This window comes from Sapajus apella, unplaced genomic scaffold, assembly GCF_009761245.1.
Source record: "Sapajus apella isolate SASKATOON/1434 unplaced genomic scaffold, GSC_monkey_1.0 scaffold8, whole genome shotgun sequence".
NCBI classification, from domain to species: Eukaryota; Metazoa; Chordata; class Mammalia; order Primates; family Cebidae; genus Sapajus; species Sapajus apella.
In genome coordinates this window covers 45,646,669-45,672,444 of record NW_022436948.1, presented here as the reverse complement: position 1 = coordinate 45,672,444, position 25,776 = coordinate 45,646,669, and the positions used below count along the sequence as shown (strand labels likewise).

At 36.6% G+C, this 25,776-nt stretch overlaps 1 protein-coding gene across 3 annotated transcripts in view; it reads right to left on the bottom strand.

The window, feature by feature from the left end:
- The window catches only part of EPHA6 (EPH receptor A6), a 970,705-nt gene that overhangs the window by 506,091 nt on the left and 438,838 nt on the right, over nt 1–25,776 (bottom strand). For all 3 annotated transcript variants that reach the window (XM_032277212.1, XM_032277213.1, XM_032277214.1), the window contains one exon: nt 17,441–17,596. In XM_032277212.1, coding sequence (XP_032133103.1) covers nt 17,441–17,596 — 156 coding nt within the window. The remainder of the gene's footprint in view (nt 1–17,440; nt 17,597–25,776) is intronic.

Genomic DNA, 25,776 nt, shown 5'->3' with positions numbered 1-25,776 from the left:
GGATAGTTTTCTTTTTTTTTCTTTATATATATGTATTTTATTGCACTTTAGGTTCTGGAGTGCATGTGCAGAACATGCAGGATTGTTGCATAGGTACACACATGGCCATGTGGTTTGTTGCCTCCATATCCCCACCACCTATATCTGGCATTTCTCCCTAGTTATCTCTCCCCAATTCCCTACCCTCCACTGTCTCTCCCCTAGTTCCCCCCAATAGGCCCCAGTGTGTGATGCTCCCCTCCCTGTGTCCACGTGTTCTCACTGTTCAACACCCGCCTATGAGTGAGAACATGCGGTGTTTGATTTTCTGTTCTTGTGTCAGTTTGCTGAGAACGATGGTTTCCAGATTCATCCATGTCCCAACAAAGGACACAAACTCATTATTTTTTATGGTTGCATAATATTCCACGGTATATATGTGCCACATTTTCCTTGTCCAATCTATCATCAATGGGCATTTGGGTTGGTTCCAGGTCTTTGCTATTGTAACAGTGCCACAGTGTTCTATGTACAACAGGAACGGACCTCAGCTAAGCTACCTATAGGTACATCACCTAGAAATGCAATGAATCATTTTTCTAAGAGGTCACCCAGTGCCATCCTTTATGCCATGTCACGTTTCACAGGGTTTACAGAAGCGTCTACCTTCAGAAAGGCAAATGTGAAGGGGATTATAAACTAGAGAACAGAGATAAATGTAACTTTTTACCTCCAACCTAGACTTATACCTAGGAGAAAGATTCATTATCATTATCATAATAATGTTTTCCTACAGGATGACATATTCATATTGTTGGTCTTTTATTTATAATGGAAAACATGAATTATTATTCACTTATATTTTCATGCTAGGAAGAATGTTATCAATTACGTTATGGGAGTCAACAAGTATATAACTGTCCGCCTGGAGATACTTAAAAAAAAAAAAAGAAGGCTGACACCCTTCTTACTCAAGGGCCCTCATACCAATTTGCATGACGATTAAATAGCTTTTTAATTGCTGTTAAATTATGCCAGCTAAACTGTGATTTCATGCAAATATTAAGCTGTAATGACATGCAGTGAATCATTTACTGAGATTTAGAACTTGGAACAAAGAAAGACTATTAATTCTAATCCTCAGATTCAACTAAATTGGGTGTCACTGGGCTTTTATGAATGTGGCCTGATCGCTTTGTTATCATTTATAAATTATACAAACATTATGTGACACGTTGAAAAAACAACGTGGCAGCAATAACACTTTGGGAGACATCTGTATTGAAAACTTTCAGGTATTTCCTTATGTTGTTTTGTTTCTTTAAAAGAAACAAATAATTCACATAGAAAGAAAACAATCTCCAATCCTCACCCTCCAGACTGACTTTATAAGAAAAGGGCAATTATTCTGATTTGAAACTCGTTGTTTTTCAAGTCCATCATATAATAAATTTTACCTAAAAACTACAATTTCATTTCTATTAGTTGTGTTACAATTTTATGTTCCACTAGTTGTTTTTTAACTAGAAAACACTTTTCTTTTGCTTTGATTTGAAGGTTCACTTTATAATTTCAAAGAATAAAGGAATACTGTTCTACCAGTAAAACTTATGAGATGCTTGTAACAAGGCTGTCTCTTCCCTTACCAGAAAAACATCTGTCCCGGTAGGCTCAATCTTCCTCTCAAGAGTAGCAGAGATCAGGTGTGCTGTAATTTTTGTTTTGTTTTATTTCATTGAAGTTCTTAATGTAAATTGTTTTTAAACATAACTGTGTTTCTTAAAATATGTCCTACACAATACTTCTAGTCCCATGAAGCATCACACAAAAATCAGTTCGTTGTTCAAATAAGACTCTTGGTGAACTGATGCTGAAACAAAGGTAATACTATTTGCTTCACTTTGTTGAATCCAACATTTCCCAAAAGTTTGTTCATAGAATCTTATTTTCCAAGGACCATCTAGAGGAATACTAGCATTCTGCAGAACATACTTAAATAAAGGCTGACACAGAAGAAGAAAAAGCTAAAGGGCCATATTTCGGTTGTTGCATCAACTGGTACAGATTTATGTTTCACGTTTATAATTGTAAAAATACGTTAACTCATAAACAAACGGGGATTTTTCATATGGACTAAGAGTGACTGTTCACCCAGTAAGTCCATAGCTAATTTTAGTTTGCAGAGGTACTTTTTAAAATCCTAAGAATAATAAAAATTTCATCTAACTACCTGAAGATACCAAGTCATGAAAGATGACTGCCTATTAAGCTATATTTAATCAATTCTTAAGTTGCTGCCTTTGTTAATTTAATGACTGCCAAGAATGTAGTAGTATGGTTTACTAACAGGAAATAAATTTATTCATATTTCTGACTTTAAAAATGAGAGAAAAATAGTTCTATCCTAATCTGTGTCAAAGGCAAGATTAAAAGAACACACTGAACCATTTAAAGATGCTTAGATAAATGCTTTTACGTATCGGTAATTGTAGAATTAAGAAAAACAAGTACATAGGTAGAGATAAAAAAGCATATCCCCAGAAATTAATATTGTGCTAAAAATATAAGTTGTCAGCAATATATATAGACAAAATTTTAAACTATAAGTCATTTCATCCTTTGAATCTTCACTATTGATTTGATCTTTAATCTACATCCATATAGTTAATCTGATATCCTTCCTATATAATCATTAAAAAATGGATTTAATAGGAGCATCTGTGAAATAATTTTGTATTTTCTTTCTCTAAATCACTTCTTGCTCTATCTATAGGTTTTGTTTCTTAAATATTTTCTATTTGGAAATGAATGACAATCATAAAATTGGAGCTCTACCTCAGCACAGGAAGGAACCATCTGAGTATATTCAGATGAAGAAATGAGGTTCAGAAAAGTACATTAATCACATAAAGGTTATGCAGTTCATTAGTGGTAGAATTATACCTACTATTTATCTGTTTAGATTTTTAAAAACTCTATTACATCATATTCAGCCTATAGATAGAAAATCTGACAAATAAATATCAAAATGTGCAGTTGGCCCTTGAACAGCATGGATTTTGAAGTGCATGGGTCTACTTATATTTTTAATAAAAGTTGAACCAAGTATGCTTGCTTCTCCTGCCTGCCCTTTCACCTCCTTCACTTTTTCTGCCTCTGCCGCCCCGAGACAGAAGAGCAAACCCCCCTTTTTCTCCTCATCCTCAGCTTACTCAACCCGAAGACAATGAGGGGGAAGACCTTCACCATGATCCACTTTCACTTAATAGTAAATACATTTTATCTTTCTTTATGATTTTATTAATAACACTTTCTTTTCTCTTGCTTACTTACTTTATTGTGATAATATAATATGTAATACATATAACATACAAAATGCATTAATAAACTGTTTATATTCTCATTAGACTTTTTGGTCAACAGTAGGCTATTTGTAGTTAAGTTAGGGGTGAGCCAAAAGTTAGATGCAGATTTGCAACCACAAGTGGGGAGTGGATTGGTACCCCTTACCCCCATGTTGTTCAAGGGTCCACTGTATTTTATATAGTTTTTTTGTTTTCAAAGTATTGTCAAATACACATTTTCAAAATGTACAAATTAGTGACTGATTATTGCCTTCCTATAAAAGACTCCGTTAAATAATGCTCTTAGAGGGTTTAAATTATTTTATATACAGAAAAACAATTAAAACTTAAGTTTTCAAAGTAAATATTACTCAAAATTCAGGAGCATGCACACTTTAAATATTTTGCATTCCATACAGCAAAATGGATTGCTTCTGATTCTCTTCAATATGTTTGCACGTACTTTCAGTAATTAAATTGATGTCTAAAACAAAACTTGTTATGCATTAAGGTTTTCATAGTCCCAGCAATCAGGACTTAAATAACTTTTAGAAGCCATTTTATTTTAAAAATTAATAGTTCAAGAAAACAAAAAAATGTAATACACCAAACACCATTCATTTCCAGAATAAAACCTAAGTGTCTCACCTTTGCGTACAACTGTCTTCTTATCAGGCCCCAGTGCATTCCTGAGCCTCCTGCTCCCTTTTGCTGCATCTCAGTGCCTTTGTACATACTGTTCCTAAATTGCCTTTACCTCCTTTTGCTCTTTGAAAATTTCCTGCTCATCCTTCACATTCTGATTTAGCTGTTACCTCCTTTGTGAGAACTCCTTGCTATCTTGTGTCAGAACTGATCACTTTTATACCTTGTAAGCAGGTATTGAAAAAAAATATAGCTAACTGTAAGGGGTGTACCTAATATTTCACATGACTTATTTAACTCAGTCATCACATTAACCCTGAAAGTGGTTATTCATGTCCCCATTTTATAGAAGAGATGATTTACATTTAGCAAATAATGTACATACTACGCTGAAGTATTTGTGTTCATAGGCACAACTCTGCTAATCCAGTTTGAACTAAAGGTAACATGTTTTAACTAAAGAAATAAATGCAATGTATGGTTTTCTGCAACTCTCTAAGAATTATATTTCACATGCAACAAATTTTGACAAGTATTGGAAAGCATATAATTCAAGGTTGTAATTTTTGTAAGACCCTAGTGTTACTCTTTAAACACAGATCTACATTATATGAAAATTGTCTGAAGTAGAAGGGAATGTTTACATTATGAAAACTGAGATTAACTAAAAAAGACCTATAAGAGAACAGGGTGCCACCATCTCTTTACCCATTCCGAGAGAATAAAAATTTCTCAAAATACAGTTCTCTAGACACTTGAAAGCCTGAAAAGTAAACATTTGAATCCTTAAGTTTCTATGCCATAGAGCATGTACATAATTTTAGCTTGGGAAATTTCCAAAACAGTAGCTATCAACTATCCTTATCAATGCAGGAACTAAACCTCAATATTAGCCCATAGAATAACTAATTGTAATAATTACGTAAATGTATTATAGATATGCAGATCAACAGTAAAACTAAACATAATCACATGAATGAAAAAGAGAACACTTAAATACTAATAAAACGAGGACCCGGCCTTAGATTTTTTGAGTTAAACATTATCCAGTTTCCCTAATACCATGAAAAAAATCATGCATACCTACATATGCCCTTTTCAATGGTTGAGTCAATTACTTTTAGACAAGCATCCATTAGGGATGGAAAAGAGAAATATGAAGAGTCCAAGCACTTTCATAATTTCAGAGGCAGAAGCAAAACAATGAATGAATAAATTCAAGCAAATTCATAAACTTTTTTCAAAATGCCTAACATTGTAGTAATAATTATGGATGTTCTGTTTCAAATTATGGATGATTCTTGGTAATGGTCGGTTTTGTACAAACAGATGACAATGAGTGGGACAATTCTTTGTGAGTTCCAACTGTAGAGGTCAGGAATAAAGTCATACTGGGAACAAGTGGTAACTCGATTCTCCAGCGTCGGCAGAATGGCCACCTAATGATTCTTCTTATAGAGAAAACTCTCCCAGATTATTTGATAAAAGAACCTCTGCTGAAATAAAAATTAAAGTATATATGTTTAGGCAACTCCATCAAACTCAAGTGATATCTATCAGTAATCTATAATTAGGGAAACTGGTATTCATCACATATAGGTGTCTATTCAGTAGTGTAAGAGTCATTTTCATTTTAAAAATATAGCATTGCAATATACAGAGTGAATATTTAAAGTTATTTTTTATAGTAAGTCAAGTCTACAATATAACAGATTGCTTGAGGTTAAAAAAAAAAAATCTTTCATTGCAATTTCTTCCTTTCCAGGCTCTGCAAAATTGTGAATGCTGCATTTTCTGTACAATGGGTCACCTAAACAATCAGCTGTACTTTTGAATTTTGGTTGTGAGATGGAAAGGCAAGGGGGCCAGAATTGTTTCTTCATGCAAAACTTACATTTAAAAATAAGAGAGGAAAAAAAGTAAAGAGATGATGGGGGAAGAGGAGATAACAAACAGAACAGGGATACGTGGATTGTGAGTATCCGAGCGCACCAGGAGCGGCGATGTGGCTAAGGCAGCTGAGAAGGGGAAAGAGCGCCTCTCAACGACACCTCAACCAGTATTTCCTCCATGCAGAGTACGAGGGATGGAATCATAATTGTCTCAAGTGGCCATTTATTCCAGCAATAAAGAAACCATGCTTTACACTGTTAGCCTTAGAGCAAATGTAAATTCAAGTTTTATGCTTTCTTCCCAATCACTGTCACCGTATATCAAATACAAAGACTTGATATTTATCCGCGTATTAAGAATGAAGCTGTAACAAAATGTATTCACTTGCAGGTGTTTGTTTGATTGCATATTTAGATGATCAAAACAACACAAAACAAAATCCTAAGGGTATGCATTAGAATTACCCATATGTATGATTTCCATTTTATGTTTGAACTTTTCTAGGTAGGTAACATAAATGTTTGTTAAATGTGTTAATCTTCCAGCACCTGTTCATTAGTTTTCAAAGACAATTTCTCTATTGATTTAAATGCATGAAAAACATCAAGGTAAAGGTGCTAAGACCATGAAAACGTTTTCCTAACCCCTCACTCGCCCACCTATTAGACTCTGACTTCACTCCTCTCCACCCTCTCACACTCTGTGTTTTCTGCTTGACGAGTCCTTTTTTTAATAACGCGATTTGCCTACTTTGTTTCTGAACCTTAGTGACAATTTTTCCCTTTTGGCCTGGAAAAGTCACGGACAGTTATTTTGATAACAGACTTCTTAGCAGGTAGCAGGGTCTCCTGTACTCTACACTGCTCCCAGAGGCAGCCCTAATTGATCAAGACCTGATAGTGTGGAGTGTCCCCCACAGCTTATTCCTTAAAGTACAGAGCACACATTAATGGCTCACCTGAGAAAGAAAGTTAAGAAGAGATTAAATAGATTAAAATATTAGAGAACACATTCAGCATTTCTTTTTAAATTTCTTACTCTAAATCTTTAAAATATATTTTTCAGTTTATGCAGAAGAAAGACAATGAATTTTTTTAAAAAAGAAAACAACAATATCAAAAAGAAAAAGAAGCAGGTCCGAACCTGCAGGCATGTAACTGACGTAACTGGAATAACTGGATGAAGATCCAGACTATTTGAGAAACCCTGGTAAAGTTAAAGATGGATAGGGAGAGACACACAAGCCTGGACCTTGGATGTCCTTAGACTGACTTATAACTTTGGCAAAGAAGGGCTGTAGATGTGAAAGGCTATAAGCAGCAGTGGGAATATGATCAAAGTTTTTCATTACTGTGGCTGTTCTTTTAGAAATCATACTTTCTAACAATTTGGAAGATATTTAGAAAGGATGGAAGGCGAAAGGAAGGAGGCTTGCTAGGATATTATTAAACTAGCCCAAAGGAAAGTTGAGAGTTTTGAGTAAAAGGATAAGGCCAGGAATTTACAAGAAGGAACAGACAGCAGAACTGAAAGGCTGTTTCAAGGTCAGGAGTAGGGGTTACGACTCAAGCTTCACGGCCGGATGGGGGTCGATGAGGATTCATCAGGACACAGAAACAAAAGTTAGGCTGGGTAAGCAGGCTGGGGGAGAAAGCAATAATATTGGCTATGACAGGTTAAGCTCCAAATTATTAGTTATTCATTCATCAGGTACTTAGCGTCTACTATCTGCCAGGTACCTTGCAGTCTGTTGTGGATAGAATGACAATAAATGAGGAAGCAGGTATATAAATACACCAAGTATTTTCAAAGAATGATATAATTTATAAAAAAATAAAACTCAATGACATAAAAAGGAGTAACTGGGAGGAATTTTATTTTGAGGGGGGCAGTCAGGAAATGCCTGTCCTAAAAGCTGATATTTGATGCTGAATAGCAAAAAAGAAACCTAAGGAAGGAGATCTAAAAGGGATAGCATTTCAAGTAGAGGAAGCTGTGGGCACTGAGAATGAAAACAAGTTCAGCATGTTTGAAGTCCAGGAGTTTAGTAATCAAGAGGAGTGTGCCGTAATATAAGTCAGAGTTGCAGGCAGGTTTCCACAGGACATACAGGTTGTCAGAGCCCATAATCAGTTAGATAGAAGACTTCGCACTTCGGAGAGAAGACTGAGATGCTGATAGAAATATGGGCATCATCTAGCTACGGGTGGCATTTGAAATTATGGGAGATAGGAGAACATGTGAAAAGTAAGAGGACGATACAAAGAACATGGGAAAAGTTAACATTTAACAGGTGAGCAAAAGAAGAAAAATCACCAATGGTGGTAAACAAAATGATCAGAAAATTAGAAGGGAGAAACGGAGATTGCAATGTCTTAGATTAAAAGGGAACAAGAAGTTTTAAGTAAAAGAGAATGATCAACAGAGATAAGTGTCAGGAATAACAGGACAAAAATGTTTCTAAAGCTAAATGTCAATGAAGATCATTGGTGGGTGAATTTTTCTTTCGCAGGTTACTAGATGTAGTAGAAACAAAACACACTTGCAGTAGAGTGAATGAGAACCTCTAAATGCAGTAAAAAGCACAATAAAAGTGAAAGTAGACATAGCCAATGGTGACTATTTTTCCAAGTATTTGCTTTAGAGGAGATAAAAATTGGACTGGGAGCATTTTTTTTATTGATGAAATCTGAAAATATATATATACAGGTTCTAAGGAAGGAGTGAGAAGAAGCGAAAAGTCAGGAGAGGAGATGAGCAATAACAGTGAGGCCTAACAGAAAATAGAAAGAGCAGCTCACCCCCCAATGGGAAGGATTAGCTTTGAATGTGAGACAAAATTTTCTTTAGACTGTAGCTATTTGGGCCACCTAATAACTCTTATGTGAATAAATCAGGATTATCAAATAAAAGGACAACCATCTCTACAAACCCAAAGAAATTTGTAAAACTCTTACAAATTTCTGTGTTGTACCAGAAAAGTTTTGGGTTTGTTGCTGTTGTTTTGAGAAAAGCCCTAAGGAACAGGGCTTCTTAGCATCCTTAAAATCTTACTATTTCTATGATCACCTCCTACATCCGTTGATGAAATCTTCACCTGCTAGGCCATTAGCTGGCCAAATATTTTGGTTACTCATTTCCACAATTTTAATTCTTCATTTTAAAATCATACATTCAAAATAGTTTCATCACACATTTGAAAATTTTAGTTAGTTTCTGTCTGAAACCAAAAAAATGCTTCCTTTTAAATCCCTAGAAGGTTCTCTGAAAGCACTGTTTTAAATGCTAAGATTCACCAAGACACCAGAAAGTGATGGGTAGGACTGATGATCTAAATTCCAATCCTTAGATAATACACCATTAGAATAAAGGAAATAAAGAATGGCAAATTCATAGAAATACAATATCTATGGTGGAGAGAATGAATATATATTAAAATTTTGCTACTGTTTGTGGTTAATGGAAAACAAAAAAGGTTAACTGCTTGTTCGATTCCTGGCCCCCAAAGTTCTATATCTTGCTGGACTTACCATGAACCTCTAAGTATAATTGTCCAACAATCGCTTGTCATTTTCCTGATTTTCTTCCCCAACAATCTCATCTTTTAAGTTTTGGAAGACATAATGCTTTGAAGTTTATGACATTTCCTTTTTTTTTTTTTTTTGCATATAACTGCTAGGGTCATTCTGTCCTAGTCAACGTATAATTCTGCATATTTCACTGCCATTGCGAGAGTAGGCAGCTAGGCAGACATGAACAGAGCAGGAGAGGGCACTCCACCCCAGGAATGTCCGGCAACCACCAGGTGATGGCCAGGTGGCTGTTAAATTATCACTCTAAAATAATAATTGGTGGCAGCAGTGCCAGGGAACAGCAGTCTACCAATAGATAGAAAACACTGGAAGCTGGTGATCAGCAGCTTACCAGTAAGATCTCAGGAAGTGGGCCAGTGGGCTCAAGCATGCGCATAAGCAGGAAAATTGCAGAGTTTAACTGGTATACAATCTATCCTTAGGAACGCTCCATTAGTAAGAAAAATAAAGCCTCAAGTGAGCATGTGCACAACTTCAGTAAACACACTGCGCATGTGGCCCCTCCCAAGTGCTGGCAGGCCACTATGCTTGCAGGGAGCAGACCCCAGGGGAAGAATCAGGGGAGAAGAAACAGAAACCCCCGAACCATGGCAAGGTATATAACCTCAAGTAAAGGCCAAATGAGGCACCTGGATCTGTCAAGGTGCCCGCTTGGCCCTCTTTCAAGTACACTTTCTTTTGTTCCTGTTCTAAAACATTTTAATAAACTTTCACTCCTGCTCTAAAACTTGCCTTGGTCTCATACTTACTTATACCCCTCTGCCAAATTCTTTGCATATGAGAAGGTATATACGAAAGGTACATACATTCTTTTCATATGAGAAGGCACATACAAGTCGCTACAGGCCCGTTGGATTTGCCACTGCTAACAATATCAGATGACAGGCTTAGAGGTTCAGGACTTCACAGGTTTTGTGAAAGGGTCTTAGAAATTTAGCATATTATTATTATTGTTAGTTTGCTGGAAAACAAATGATGGAAGCTGCAAAACCGGCATAACAGCATCATGGTAAAATTTCTAATAGTCTGAATTTTAACTTTCCAGACACTGTTTCAAAATATATTGTTAGAGAACAGCTTTCTTTTTAATTTAACAAACATTTATTTATGTAGCACCCATTATGTGCAAGGTACCGTTTTAAGCACTTTTCAAATATTAACTCATTTAAATCATGTGACAACAGTATGAGGTGTGTATTGTTATCAATACAAATGGTACAATTGAAGTTAAGAGAAGTTCCATAATTTGACCAACCTTACATATCTAGTAAATGCTTTTGGGGCTCAGAAAATATGGTCCTTTGGCATGTGGAGTGCTTTGAATTAAAAGAAACTGCAAGGCTTCAGAAATAAACCTCAAAACAAAAATATCTCTCTGATCTTTCCCTGTGCCCCTGTCTCTCTGATCTTCTTTCATTCCAAGGGACCAATAGGGGATTTCTCTGAAGTTTCTTTATTTGTTTAAGGGAACTTCACCCAGAAGAAATACATTGTCTTAACAGTCCTTCCCTAGGAATCTTGTCAAATAACCAGGAAAAATCAACCACTAGAGAAAAAAAAATGACTATAAGTCATCACCAAACCCAGAAAGACATTTCATCTACTCCTCTGAGGGCACCTCCTAGGGATTACCTGAGACACTTCATCTACATAATAACACCATTTTTCTTCACACTGAAGTTCTACCCTTCACTTTCTTCAGCACCTCCCTTAGACCTCAGAGAAACTTTCTCCCAGGCCGTGTTCTTTGGGCACACTCATTTCTCCTAAAAATCATTTACTATCCCTCACAATGTCTCCATGCCCCATTTCCTTTCCCCTACAAAGAGGGTATATAAACCTCGACCATCTGGACCAGAGTCTATGAGTCTCATATAGAGTCTCATATTTTATATGAAACTCACACACATTACTATATTTCTACACGTTTTTCTCCTATCAATCTGGCTATTGTGGTACGTATCAGTAAGCATTTGGAGAGGGTGGAAGAGTAGCTTTCCCTTTGTTCTACAACACCAAGATTCACTGCGAGAAAATCTGGCTTTAAAAGACAGTGAACTCAGCACTAAGCTGAGTCTTTGCCAAACAAAGTAAGCAAGCACTTAAAAAAGCAGGAGAGAGAAGACACAATAATGAAGCCTCCTGTGGCTGGACGAGGAAAACTTGACTAATGCTCTGTATTTCACTTTTCTTTGGGGGTTATCTCTTTTGATCCCTGATGACAATGTAGGAGATCAAATTATGTTTCCCAAAATATGACTGTAGGAGACCAGAATATGCCACCCTAAAATATGGCTATAGGAGACCAGAATATAGCATTCAAAACTGTGCCGCTTTGGCATAAGGATTATTTTGAGTCAGTTATTTTGAGAAACTGCAGACACAGTAGAAACACTGAAAACAAAGTAGAAATTACTCTTTTGTATGGAAAATTTATATCTACAGAGGAAATCTCCATTTGTAAGTGTATCTCCTTGTCTCCTCTGGCAGAGAAGGATCACTAAGTCACCAGAAACTCTTATCCATGAAGAAGGCACTGACTGAAATCAGCGTGACAAATCTGATTCTGATTTACTGTGGTTTTACCTCCGCTAAAGGTTTGACTGCTCCCCTACCCAGAATTCTTCTTCCTTTCTTGCAGCTAAAGATGGTATTTAAACCTAAACTCAAAGCTACCTCTTTGAGATTTACTCATTCCCTGGGTACGTCCAATGTATACATGAGGTATACATGTTGATAAATTACTGTTTGCTTTTCTCTTGCTAATCTTTTTGTTACTGGAGTCTGTCCCAATAAGAACTATGAAGGGTAGAAGGAAAATTATTTTTCCTGCCCCATAGCAACAATGGCATGCTGTTTGCTGTCTAAAACTCCGCCCAACAATAACAGAATTAAACCTTTCTTTGCCTCTACTTCATAAAACAAGGTAGGCTAGCATTTCTGAACATAATTTATAATATCAAGCAATAAAAAAGGAAATTAAAAATAAAAGCAAATTCAAGTGACATACAAGATAAGTGGAAAAATACACATATCTACTTCAACAATGACTGACAAGCTTATCACATTCATAGACCTTGTTGTGCCCATATTTATTTTTCTTTGACTAGTCTCTCATTCTGAATAACTCTAACGAAGCCTTCTCAATTACCAACTATACTACTTCACTGAAGGGTTACACTGATGGGAACTAACTTGTTCCCTCAATTTACCGATCTTCTGTTTACAGCCTCCTAAGAAAATAAGAAGATACTTTCCTCTCTCTCAGAAAGCTCCATTCAGTTTCCTACACAGGTTTTGAGCGATACTTGCCTGACAGGACTGTAACCATTTGAAATACCACCAACTTCCTAAGCTGTAGTATACTGTCCATAATATATATAATATTATGCAGAACCATGCAAGGAAGATTACATATATACAATAATAGCAAGATTTGTCTGCTAAAAACTTTTCTCCATAAGTGAGAAATTACATTCAGAATTTTTCTTTTGTTATTTATAAACTTAAAATATGTTCTCAGGAAAAAAAAAAGTAGTAATTTCCTAGGCTGTAATTTTCTGAAGAAAGCAGTCACTTAGCATTTACAATCAGGAAGAAAAATTACATCTACTATTGAATAGTGATAATGAATGTATTACATTTTTATTAAATGTGTTCCATAAAAATTTTTTTTTTTTTTTTTTTTTGAGACAGAGTTTCGCTCTTGTTACCCAGGCTGGAGTGCAATGGCGCGATCTCGGCTCACCACAACCTCCGCCTCCTGGGTTCAGGCAATTCTCCTGCCTCAGCCTCCCGAGTAGCTGGGATTACAGGCACACATCACCATGCCCAGCTAATTTTTTGTATTTTTTTTTTTAGTAGAGACGGGGTTTCACCATGTTGCCCAGGATGGTCTCGATCTCTTGACCTTGTGATCCACCCGCCTCGGCCTCCCAAAGTGCTGGGATTACAGGCGTAAGCCACCGTGCCCGGCCTCATAAAAATATTTTTAAGGGAGTCTATAGTAATGCAGAAAACTCTATGAACTGCATCAGTTAAGTTTAAAAAATTGGGACATTTCCATCATTGCCTCTAAGAAGTATGTGATATTATGTAAGTCTAGTTTTGCTTCTATGGAAGTACATAAAATAAGCAAAATTTTGGTTCCAATGCATCACCAGGAAGGGTAAATGTTCACCTTAGTATCTTACTTATGTAATTGACAAATAAAAATAAAAGCAAACAAAAACAAAATGGAGAAAGGACACCCTATTCAATAAATGGTCCTGGGATAAATGGCAAGCCACATGCAGAACAATGAGGCTGGATCTTCATCTCTTACCTTACATAAAAACCAAATCAAGATGGATCAAAGACTTAAATCTAAGATCTAAAACCATAAGAATTCTAAAAGATAACATCAGAAAAACTCTTCTCGACATTGGCTTAGGCAAAGAGTTCATGACCAAGAACTCAAAAGCAAATGCAACAAAAATAAAGACAAATAGATGAGACCTAATTAAACTAAAAAGCTTCCTTAAAGCAAAAGAAATAATCAGCAGAGGTAAAGGACAACCCACAGAGCAGGAGAAAATATTTGCAAACTATGTATCTGACAAAGACTCATATCTATAATCTACAGGGAACTCAAATCAGCAAGAAAAAAACAAATAATCCCATCAAAAAAGTGGGCAAAGGACATGAATAGAGAATTCTCAAAAGATCTACAAACTGCCAACAAATATATAAAAAATGCTCAACATCACTAATTATCAGGGAAATGCAAATCAAAACCACAATGCGATATCACCTTACTCCTGCAAGAATGGCCATAATTAAAAAATCAAACAATCATAGATGTTGGTGTGGATGTGATGAAAGGCTAACACTTTTACACAGCTGGTGGGAACATAAAGTAATACCACCACCATAGATAACAGTATAGAGATTCCTTAAAGAAATAAAAGTAGAGCTACTATTTGATCCATCAATCCCACTACTGGGTATACTGGGCATCTATCTACCCAGAGGAAAAGAAGTCATTTATAGCAGCACAATTTGCAATTGCAAAAAAATATGGAGCCAATCCAAATTCCCATCAACTAATAAGTGGATAAAGAAATTGTGGGAGATATATATATATATGCCCACACACACACATAAACACACACACACACACACACACACACACACACCCCATAGAATACTACTCAGCAATAAAAAGAAACAAAATAATGGCATTTGCAGCAGCCTGGGTGGAGCTGGAGACCAGTATTCGAAGTGAAGTAACTCAGGAATGGAAAACCAAACATCATATATGTTCTCACATAACTGGTGGCTAAGCTCTGAGGACCAGCAACATAAGAATGATATAATGGACTCTGGGAACTCGGTGGGGAAGGATGGGAGGATAAAGAGGGATAGAAGACTACACATATAGTACAGTGTACACTGCTTGGGTGATGGGTGCACCAAAATCTTAGAAATCACCACTAAAGAACTTCCCCATGCAACCAAACACCACCTGTTCCACCAAAACTACTGAAATAAAAATAAAAAATAAAATCAGAATCCTCCAGCCTACTGAACAGACTCTTTCATGGCCAAGCAGACCTCAGAGAAATCTAAAAACTGAGATCCCATCTATGATGAGGAGAGGAGAGGCTGGACACACCTCATTATACCTCCTCCATCACTACCATAAGGCTTTCTTCCCTAAAGGTTAAACAGAAACCAGCCATTCTTAAAGACTCACACAAGGAAAATGTGGCACATATACACCATGGAATACTATGCAGCCATAAAAAACGATGAGTTCATGTCCTTTGTAGGGACATGGATGAATCTGGAAACCATCATTCTCAGCAAACTGACACAAGAACAGAAAATCAAACACCACATGCTCTCACTCATAGGTGGGTGTTGGACACTGAGAACACATGGACACAGGGAGGGGAACATCACACACTGTGGTCTGTTGGGGTGACTGGGGAGGGACAGCGGCGGGTAGGGAGGTTGGGGAAGGATAACATGGGGAGAAATGCCAGATATAGGTGACAGGGGGATGGAGGCAGCAAACAACATTGCCATGTATGTACCTATGCAACAAACCTACATGTTCTGCACATGTACCCCAGAACCTTAAGTACAATATATATATATTATAATTATAATTCGGTATCAATGAGAAACTGTTTTGCCAAAGCAAATGAATTTAAATTCCCTCTTAAAATATCTTGAATGCCCTTATGTTCCTGGCTGTAGCCTTTACCGTAGTGTGCTATTAGACAAGTCTTTCACACACTGTTTTCTCATCTGTAAAATACTGATTACAGTATTTATCACATATAGTCATGGATATTTTACTTGGGACAATTTAGAAATTCCTTATACTTAGTAAAAGTTTAGTAAAAGATTTTTTTCCTTTAAAAAAAAAAAAGACTCACTCCATGACTGATATTAACTAACTGCCTGATGCTTCCCCTCCCTTTCTGTGGTTTAGATATAACAAGGAACCAACATTCCTTCCTACTAAGAGGCCACCAAACACAGAGCAGTTCTGGCTACTCGAAAGTATGCTCAGCAAGGGTTTCTATGTTCTCTGCTTCACCTTTTACATCAGAGGGCTGAAAACTCCACCCTTGGATTGTGCTAACATGGCCATTTTTTGTACACGGGTCCCATGCTGAGGTTGAAGCTCATTTGTGCATGTGCATGTGCATGTTTCTGCTTTCATAAATTTCGTGACTCCTATAGCTTATTTAATATGTATCTTTTACAACTTCATTCAGCATAAATCCCTGTCATTCTTACCATCCTCAAAGTGCCTGTCTTGGTCAAAGGCTATGTTTCCCAGCCTGCAGAAAGGCCACCTTGAAAACTATAACTCTTCATAAAAAATGAACTCTCAGCTAGGGGGCGGTGGCTCAGGCCTGTAATCCCAGAACTTTGGGAGGCTGAGGCAGGTGGATCACCTGAGGTCAGGAGTTCAAGACCAGCCTGGCCAACATGTGAAACCCCATCTCTACTAAAAATACAAAAATTAGCCGGGTGTGGTGGCATGCGCCTGATATCCCAGCTATTCAGAAGGCTGAGGCAGGAGAATCCTTTGAACCCAGGAGGTGGAGATTGCAGTGAGCCAGGATCATGCCAAGGCAACTCCAGCCTGGGTAACAAGAGTGAAACTATGTCTCCAAAAAAGAAAAAAAAAGTCTCCTCTACCTTTTTCTAAATTTATATATTGTGGGTTTTTTTAATGTTAACATATTTAACAAGACTTTTAAAACAATCTAAGATATTTTACTTTTGCATAGCTTAGCAATGTATTAATATATTCAATTTTATTTTTTAAATTTACAGACATTTTATAATATTTTAATAATAGAAGAATACAATTCATTTAAAATTCTTGGCGTAAATATTAAAATGACCTTCAAATTTAGATTTAACACTGCATTGCTTCTAACCAAAGAAATTGGAGAGAAAGTGAGATGTGAAATGTGGAGAAACTCAAAAATACCTGCCGTGAAAGATAAATGTCAAGGAAACTTGAACTTTTCTACATAACAATAGCAGAATGACTTTTAAAGTTTCCTCTGGAATCTCCCTCACACATTAACGTTATGGTCCTAAATTGATGTGCTTTAAAATGGTCAAGGGATGAAGCAAAGAACAGAAGTTTTGTTCATAGCTTCTCATGCAGACTTCGACTGCTATAATTTCCTAAGGACAGATTGTGGATAAGGAAAACCTGTAACTCCTCAAACCAGTTCTGGCACTTGCACATCACGAATCAAAATGAATTTTGAGGAGTAAACACATTCTTTACAAAGAGCTGAAAAGCGACTATGTGAGAAGAGAGAGAAGCTTTTTCCTTGACTGTTATCACAGACAAATAGCATTCATAATGCAAGATGTTATACATTTACTTATTTTTAAAATTTAGAATAAAAAGACCAAAATGATTGGAAACAGAATTTGTAAATCCAAAATGTCTAGACTTACTGGTACATGCCATAGAAGGTGGGTCTTTTTCAGCTCGGAAATAACCCTTTTCACACTGACAGACAGACGTTGCTTCCATGTATGTTAAACTATGTGGAGGGCATTTAGAACATTTTGTGTTCCCAGCAAAAGCTTTATAGAATCCTGGTCTGCAAGCTGTAAAAAAAGAGAAAAAAAAACCATTTTTTAGTTGTTATTGCTAGAATTCTTTTATTTGTACATGTATAACATACTTTAATTTATACACACATTAGATCGCAGAGAAGTGTTATACATACATAAAGAAGTCATATATGTTAATATTAACAAATGAAATTAGTGACTGAGAGTTAATAAAACCCAGTATGCCATCATATTTTAGCTGAGGCTGCTAATATGTAAAATCATACCTCAAGCATACACACACACACACACACACACACACACACACACACACACACACACACACCGGCACACGCACACAAAATATCAGCGCTTACTTAAGTTACCTAAGAATGGGGATGCCCACAACTGGCAGTAAGAGAAATAGTTTTGTGTTGTTCTCGGAGATAGCATTAAATAACATTAAATCACACTGTTCAAAATGTATTTACATTCTGTTTTCTCTTCAGTTCTTGTGAGTGCTCAAGAAGAAAATTCTAATTTGGTGAAAGTGTGTCTTTAACACCTTTGTTAGTGGCTAAATTTTGTTTTATATATGCTGTAACTCTATTTTATTAATAGTTTATGTTCGCTTTTATAATAAGATTTTTATAAATGATCTAGTAATTCAAAACGAGCAATATTATCAATTCTGCACGGTAAAATTATTATCAAGAGGTTGGTTATTCAATATCAACAGCAACCGGAAGTGGTGGTACACAAATATACAACAATGGTCTCTTCAATAACTTGTTGATAAATAAATAGTATATAGTTAATCAAAAAAAGACTACCATTAAAATATTTTTCTAAAATTTAGGAAATTGGAGTATATAAATAAAATATGGGAAACACCACTAACATTTTCAAAATTGAAATATTGTTTAAAAATCTTTAATTACTAAATGTGGCCTTATGACAGCAGTTACAACACAACGTATCATAAAATATTCAATAAATCTATCTTATACAGTTTTCTAATACAATAATTGTTTTCTACTAAAATATGCAGTTTAAAATAACTGAATATTCAACAGGGTAGGTCTGTTAATAATTTGCCAAATAATTTAAAAAGTTGGACCTGAAATTTAAAGAATACCTTTAATCTATAACCATATTTAAAAACAGAATATACTAGTTAATGAACAGAGAACATACAAATCTAAATGGGGAGCTTACATTCTAAATATTGCAATGGTATTTAAAATATTTTAAGATAAAGTAATATTTAAAATATTAAGATAAAGTGATATTTAAAATATTACTTAAAAGGTTTTTTATGTTATTTTGTGGAATAAGACTATTTTACATTAATTAGAAACACGTATGCCATAGAACCACAATATAAAAAATATTTATTACATGTGCATATATAGGACCTATAAGACACACAAAGAAGAGTTATAAGCATATTGTTTTCTTCTTTTAATCAGCCATTCAAATTTCAGTCAAAGACACTGTTCGGAATATAAAGTAGCTTTGCTTGTAACTTAATTTTCTGCAGCCAGGCATTGTTACCTTTTATTTACTTTCTTTGGTAGCTAAAACAAGAATTTAAATAATTTCCCATCTGAAGTGTTTTCTGTTAATTTACCACTTCTTAGAGTCTTTTCAGAATGCTTAGAACACCTCCTAAGATATTTAGAAGAGGCTAGTGATATTCAACTGTTCTTGATAACAGTCTAATAACTAGCCTCTCAGCAACTATTCTTGTCCACTTTAATCCATTCTTCAGACAGAGCGATCTTCTAAACATACCGTATCTAACAGCTGTATAAAGTGAGACATATATACATAACTTTAAATTTTGTAGTAGTCACATTAAAATCCTAAAAAGAAACAGGTGAAATTATATTTTAATAACATATTTTATTTAACCCAATATATCCAAAATATTATTTCAACATAAAATGAACCATTGAAATATTTTACATTTTTTGAAGTTTTAAAATTTTTTTGTTCAAGTATTTGAAATCCTGTATGTACTTTCCACTTACGGCAGGTCTCAATTCAAACTAACTGCATTTCAAGTGCCCAACAGCCTCACACGGCTAGTGAATACATGGTGGATAGCACAATTGTAAACACAGAAATCTATTCATTACATTCTCCTGTTTCAAAAATTTGGATAATTTCCCACATATTAATGTTAAAGTTGCCCATGATTTGGCTCTGCCTACCTCTGCAACCACATCAGATGAAGATACTCCCTTCCTGCACCTTCTTGGTTAAGGCTTTGCCCTTCTGCAGTCTATGCTCAACCCAGTAGCTGATGATCTCCTGAAAACATGTACGATACTGTGTTATGTACGACTGGACTTAGAACCTTCCAATGGCTTTCTCTTCCTGGAAGAGTAAAGGTTGTTGCCTTGTTAATTGCCCCCCAAGCACTGCATGGTTTTGCTCCCCACCTGCTGTGACCTTGCTTTTCATTTCCTACATTTTATTTCCTTTAGATACTTTGATCTAGCAACACTGGCCTTTTTCAGAATCTTGGACATCCAAAGCTTGTTCCCACAACAGGGCTTTTTTTAACATTTGCTCTTACTCAGCTATCTACATGGTTTGGTACTTCCCTTATATCAGGTCTTTGTTCAAATGTCACCAAATTAATGAAGCCTTCCTTGATTCCTTGTTTAAAATTTTGACTCCTGCTACACCCCACTGCAATACTCCATATTACGCTCCCTCTCCAGAGAACTTCAAATCTGATACATGATGCATTTCATTTTTAAATCATTCCACAGTAAAATGTATCCTCCAAAAAGGCAGATATTTTTCTTCGTTTTGTTTTCTAAAATGTATTTCCAGGGTCTAGAAGAGTGCTAGCCATTATTAGACCCTCAATGAGGCATATTTGGCAAATAAATGAATGACTGCCAAAGATGTCCTTTAATTTCCATAGTTTTACTATGCTGTTTTTCCTGCTTTGAGTTTTTCTCTATTGAAAAATCTCTTCACTGTATCTCTACCCCATGATCCACCCGCATGTTGCCCATTCCTCATAACCTCCATGGCTGTGATTCACTTATCTTTTAGCTCACTGTTCTTTAAGAGGGCCATTCTGACTTTTTAGACCAAATTTAGTTTCTCAAAGGACCTGGGTCTTTTCCACATTAGTTAGCCCTTGGTAATTACCTGTTTAAAGGCTGTAAGCACCACAAGAGCATTTTCGCCCAGTGCTTAGTGCTTGTCATAACGTAGGTGCTCAATACATACTTGTTTAATTGAACTGGATTGTGAGTACTCTTCTAATTGAATTTCTGCAAAATATTATGCATGTCTACTTAATGCATGGTCTGATAATGGCACAATTTATCTTTCTATAGATTTATATGTTTTCTGCTTAACATATTATAGGTAAGGAGTGAAAACAGTAAAAATGTTCAAAGTGATTTAACTGTGCCTGAAAATGATTGTTCTAATATTGCAAGATGACCTAGCTATTAACAACATTCCATTTGAAATTATTATTAGTATGAACTTGGATTTTCCTTCTAATGCAAAAAAAAAATACAAATAAAAATTGGATAAAGGGGCTGCAACTTTCAACTCTATCCCTGATTTCAAAGGTTTTTTATACATCAACTTGCCTTTGAAATACTTAAGATTTTGAACTCTTAAAATATATTTGGATTATTTAAATATTTCTGTTTTGATATTAACATTTAGTATAATATTTCATTTAAAAATAAATAATTCTGTTGTCTGAAAATTATTGTTGAGGCACTCACATTCTCCTATATAGCACACATTAACAGTATACAGCGTATATCTTTCACTTAGATCATATCACATTAGAGTACAACTATTTTATCACATTATCTCAGCTTTTTGTAACTGCCACAAGCCAGAGATGGGGGTTAATATTCTAGTATCCACAATGTCCAGCATATTTCAGACATATACATTTATTTTGTTGTTGAGAGGGAGTCTGACTCTGTCACCCAAGCTGGAGTGCAGTGGCACAATCTCGGCTCACTACATCCTCTGCTCCCCACTTCAAGTGATTCTCCTGCCTCAGCCTCCCGAGTAGGTGGGCTTACAGGCATCCACCACCATGCCCTGCTATCTTTTGTATTTCAGTAGAAACAGGGTTTCACCACATTGGCCAGCTAGTCTCAAACTCCTAATCTCAAGTGATCCACCTGCCTCAGCCTCCCAAAGTGCCGGATTATAGGTGTGAGCCAGCGCACCTGGTTTTTAGTTTTTATAAACAATGAAAAAATGGAATGAAGGTAAATAAATGGTGAATGCTAATAACTAATATGACATAACATAACAAGAGCTCTGTAAATTGAAGAAGTATTCTGTGTATCTATTTAGTTAGTGGTCTTAGGTTTTGTTAGAATTAGGTTATAAATGGGATATGAGTACCTATGTCTTGAGAACTTTTAAATTTCTTTCTCATATATTCCTTCCTTCTCTACCATTTCCTTATTTTTTTATTTATGTAATAGGATCTGTAAACTTCTTGCTTTCAAGAAACAAAGCATGTTGGAAAGTTATAGGTTATCTAATGAAGTGGTTTCTATTATTCTTTCTTTAGAAAAATGTGTTGGGGTACAGACCTTTAGTTTAAACTTGCATTACCTGTTTTTTCTTTTTTTCTTGAGATGGAATCTCGCTCTGTCACCAAGCTAAAGTGCAGCGGCGCGATCTCAGCTCACTGCAACCTCTGACTCCCTGGTTCAAGCAATTTTCCTGCCTCACCTCCTGAGTAGCTGGAATTACAGGCATGCGCCACCACACCTAGCTAATTTTTTTGTATTTTTAGTAGAGACGAGGTTTCATCATGTTGGCCAAGATAGTCTCAATCTCCTGACCTCATGATCTGCCTGTCTTGGCCTCCCAAAGTGCTAGAATTACAGGTGTGAACCACTGTACCCAGCCTGCATTACCTTTTTAATTTCTACTTTTAACTTTTCTTCCATAATAATACAGATTTATCATTTAAATCTACATCTCTTGGAATAGTGCATTCATCTCAGTTCTGCCTGTCTCTGCCTTCTCTCTGCTCACATCCACTCCATAATTGATGCAAGTTACATTTCTAAATTGCAGAATGGTCATGCTATTCTCTATTGCCTACAGTAAGACTTTAGCCGTTTTGCAAACCTACTGCCTAGATTTGTACAGACTGATTTTTTAGGCTTTGTGTCTGCACCCAAATCTCATCTTGAACTAAAATCCTCATAATCCCCATATGTCAAGGTAGAGACAAGGTAGACGTAATTGAGTCATGGAGGTGGTTTCCCCCATGCTGTTCTTGTGATAGTGAGTTCTCCGAGATCTGACGGTTTTACAAGGGGCTCTTCCTCCTTTTCTAGGCACTTCTCCTTCCTCCTGCCTTGTGAAGAAGATGTCTTGCTTCCCCTTTGCTTTTTGCCATGATTGTAAGTTTCCTGAGGCTTCCCCAGCCATGTCAAAACGGGGGTCAATTAAACCTTAAACCTCTTTCCTTTATAAATTACCCAATCGTGGGCAGTTCTTTATAGCCGTATGAAAACGGAATACTACAATAAATTGGTACCAAAGAGAATGGGTACTGTTATAAAGATAGCAAAAATGTGGAGGCAACTTTGGAAATGGGTAACAGGCAGAAGTTGGAAGAGTTTGGAGTGCTTGGAAGAAGACAGGAAGATGTGGAAAAGTCTGGAACATCCTAGAAACTTGTTGAATGGCTCCAACCAAAATGCTAACAGGGATATGGACAATGAAGTCAAGCCTAGGTGGTCTCAGATGTAAATAAGGAACTTGTGCACTGGAATAAATGTGACTCTTGCTGTGCTTTAGCAAACAGACTGGTGGTATTTTGCTCCAGCCCTAGAGATGTGTGGAACTTCGAACTCATGAGAGATGATTTAGGGTACCTGGCAGAAGAAATTTCTAAGCAGCAAAGCATTCAAAGTGACTTGGGTGCTCTTAAAAGCATTCAGTTTTATACATTCACAAAGAGATGGTTTGAAATTAGAACTTATATTTAAAAGGGAAGCAGAGCAGAAAATTTTTGAAAATTTGCAACCCGAAGGTACAATAGAAAAGAAAAACCTATTTTCTGAGGAGAAATTAAAGCCGGCTGCAGGAATTTGCATAATTAACAAGAAGCTGAATGTTATCACCAAGATAATGGAGAAAATATTTCCAGGGCATTTCAGAGATATTCATGTCAGCACCTTCCATAACAAGTCTGAAGGCCTAGGACGAAGAAATGGTTTTATGGGCCGGGCCCAGGACCCAGCTGCTCTGTGCATCCTTGAGACATGGCACTCGACATCCCAGTCATTCTTGCTCCAGCCACAGCTAAAAGGGGCCAAGGTACATCTCAGACCATTGCTTCAGAGGTTGCAATCCCCAAGCCTGGGTGGCTTCCATGTGCCATTGGGCCTGCAGGCATGCAGAATGTAAGAATTGAGCAATGTGGGCTTCTACCTAGATTTCAGAGGATGTATGGAAGTGCCCGGATGTCCACACAGAAGTCTACTGCAGGGGCAGTGCCCTCATGGAGAACCTGAACTAGGGCAATGAAGAGGGAAAACATAGGGTTTGGGCCCCCACAGAGTGCCCACTGGGGCACAACTTAGTTAATGTATGAGAAGGGAGCCACCATCCTCCAGACCCCAGAATTATAGATCCACTGACAGCCTGCACCATGTGTCTGGAAAAGCCAGAGACACTCAATGCCAGCCCATAAAAGCAGCCAGGAGTGGGGCTATAGCCTGCAAAGACACAGCGGCAGAGCTGCTCAAGACCACTGGGGCCCACCTCTTGCATCAGTGTGACCTGAAAGTAAGATATGGAGTCAAAGGAGATCACTCTGCAGCTTTAAGATTTGACTGCCACACTGGATTTCAGACTTACATGGGGCCTGTAGCCCTTTGGTGCTGGTCAATTTCTCCCATTTGGAATGGGTGTGTTTACCCAATGCCTGTACTCCCATTGTATCTAGAAAGTAACTCACTTGCTTTTGATTTTACAGGCTCATATGTGGAAGAAACTTACCTTTCCTCAGAAGAGACTTTGGACTTGGAATTTTGGGTTAATGCAGGAATGAATTAAGACTTTGGGGGCCTGTTGGGAAGGCATAAGCTATCATAGCATGACAGGAATGTGATATTTGGGTGCAGACAGGGACAGAATGATTTTGTTAGTCTTTGTGTCCCCACCCAAATCTCATCTTGAATTGTAATCCCCATAATTCCTATAATCCCCATGTGTCAAGGGAGAGACCAGGTGGGGGTAACTGAATCATGGGGGTGGTCTCCCTCATGCTATTCTCATGATAGTGAGTTCTCATGAGATATGATGGTTTTATAAGGGGCTCTTCCCACTTTGCTAGGCACTTCTTTTTGCCCTTCTGCCATAATTGTAAGTTTCCTTAGGCTTCCCCAGCCATAATAAACTGTGAGTCAATTAAACCTCTTTTCTTTATAAATTACCTTGTCTCAGGCAGTTCTTTATAGCAGTATGGAAAAAGGTTAGAATGGTTTTTATATTTTATTTATTTTTCAAGATAGGGTATCACTCTGTTATCCAGGTTGGAGTACAGTGGTATGATCACAGCTTACTACAGTCTCCACCTCCCAAGCTCAGGTGGTCCTCCCACATCAATCTCATAATTAGCTGGGACTACAGGCATGCACCACCATGCCAAGCTAATTTTTGTATTTTGTGTAGAGATGGGGTTTTGCCATGTTGCTCAGGCTAGTCTCAGTCTTCTGTGCTTCAGTGATCTGCCTTGCCTCAGCCTGCCAAAGTGCTGAGATTATAGGCATGAACATCTGTACCCAGGCTTTATATTTTTAAATGATTACATAAGTATATGACATTCTAGATTTTTGACTCAGACTTCAAAGTCTAACATATATACTCTATGACTTTTCACAGAAAATGTATGCCAATACCTGGTTTCTAGAATAAAGTCCAAACTGCGATTCACATTTAAATTCCTTCAGAGATGAACTCATATCTATTTTTCAAAACTCACCTTCCACTGCTATAGAAATTTTATGCTTCTTACCACTCTCTACATGCACCATATTATTTTCTCACAACTTGATTAAAGTATAATTGGCATATGCAAAATTTCAAATAAAGCATAAAATTAGGCGTTGTGATAAATCTATACAACTGTTAAAAGTTTGCACAATCAAGACAGTGAATATATCTGTCAATCCCAGAAGTTTTCTTATACC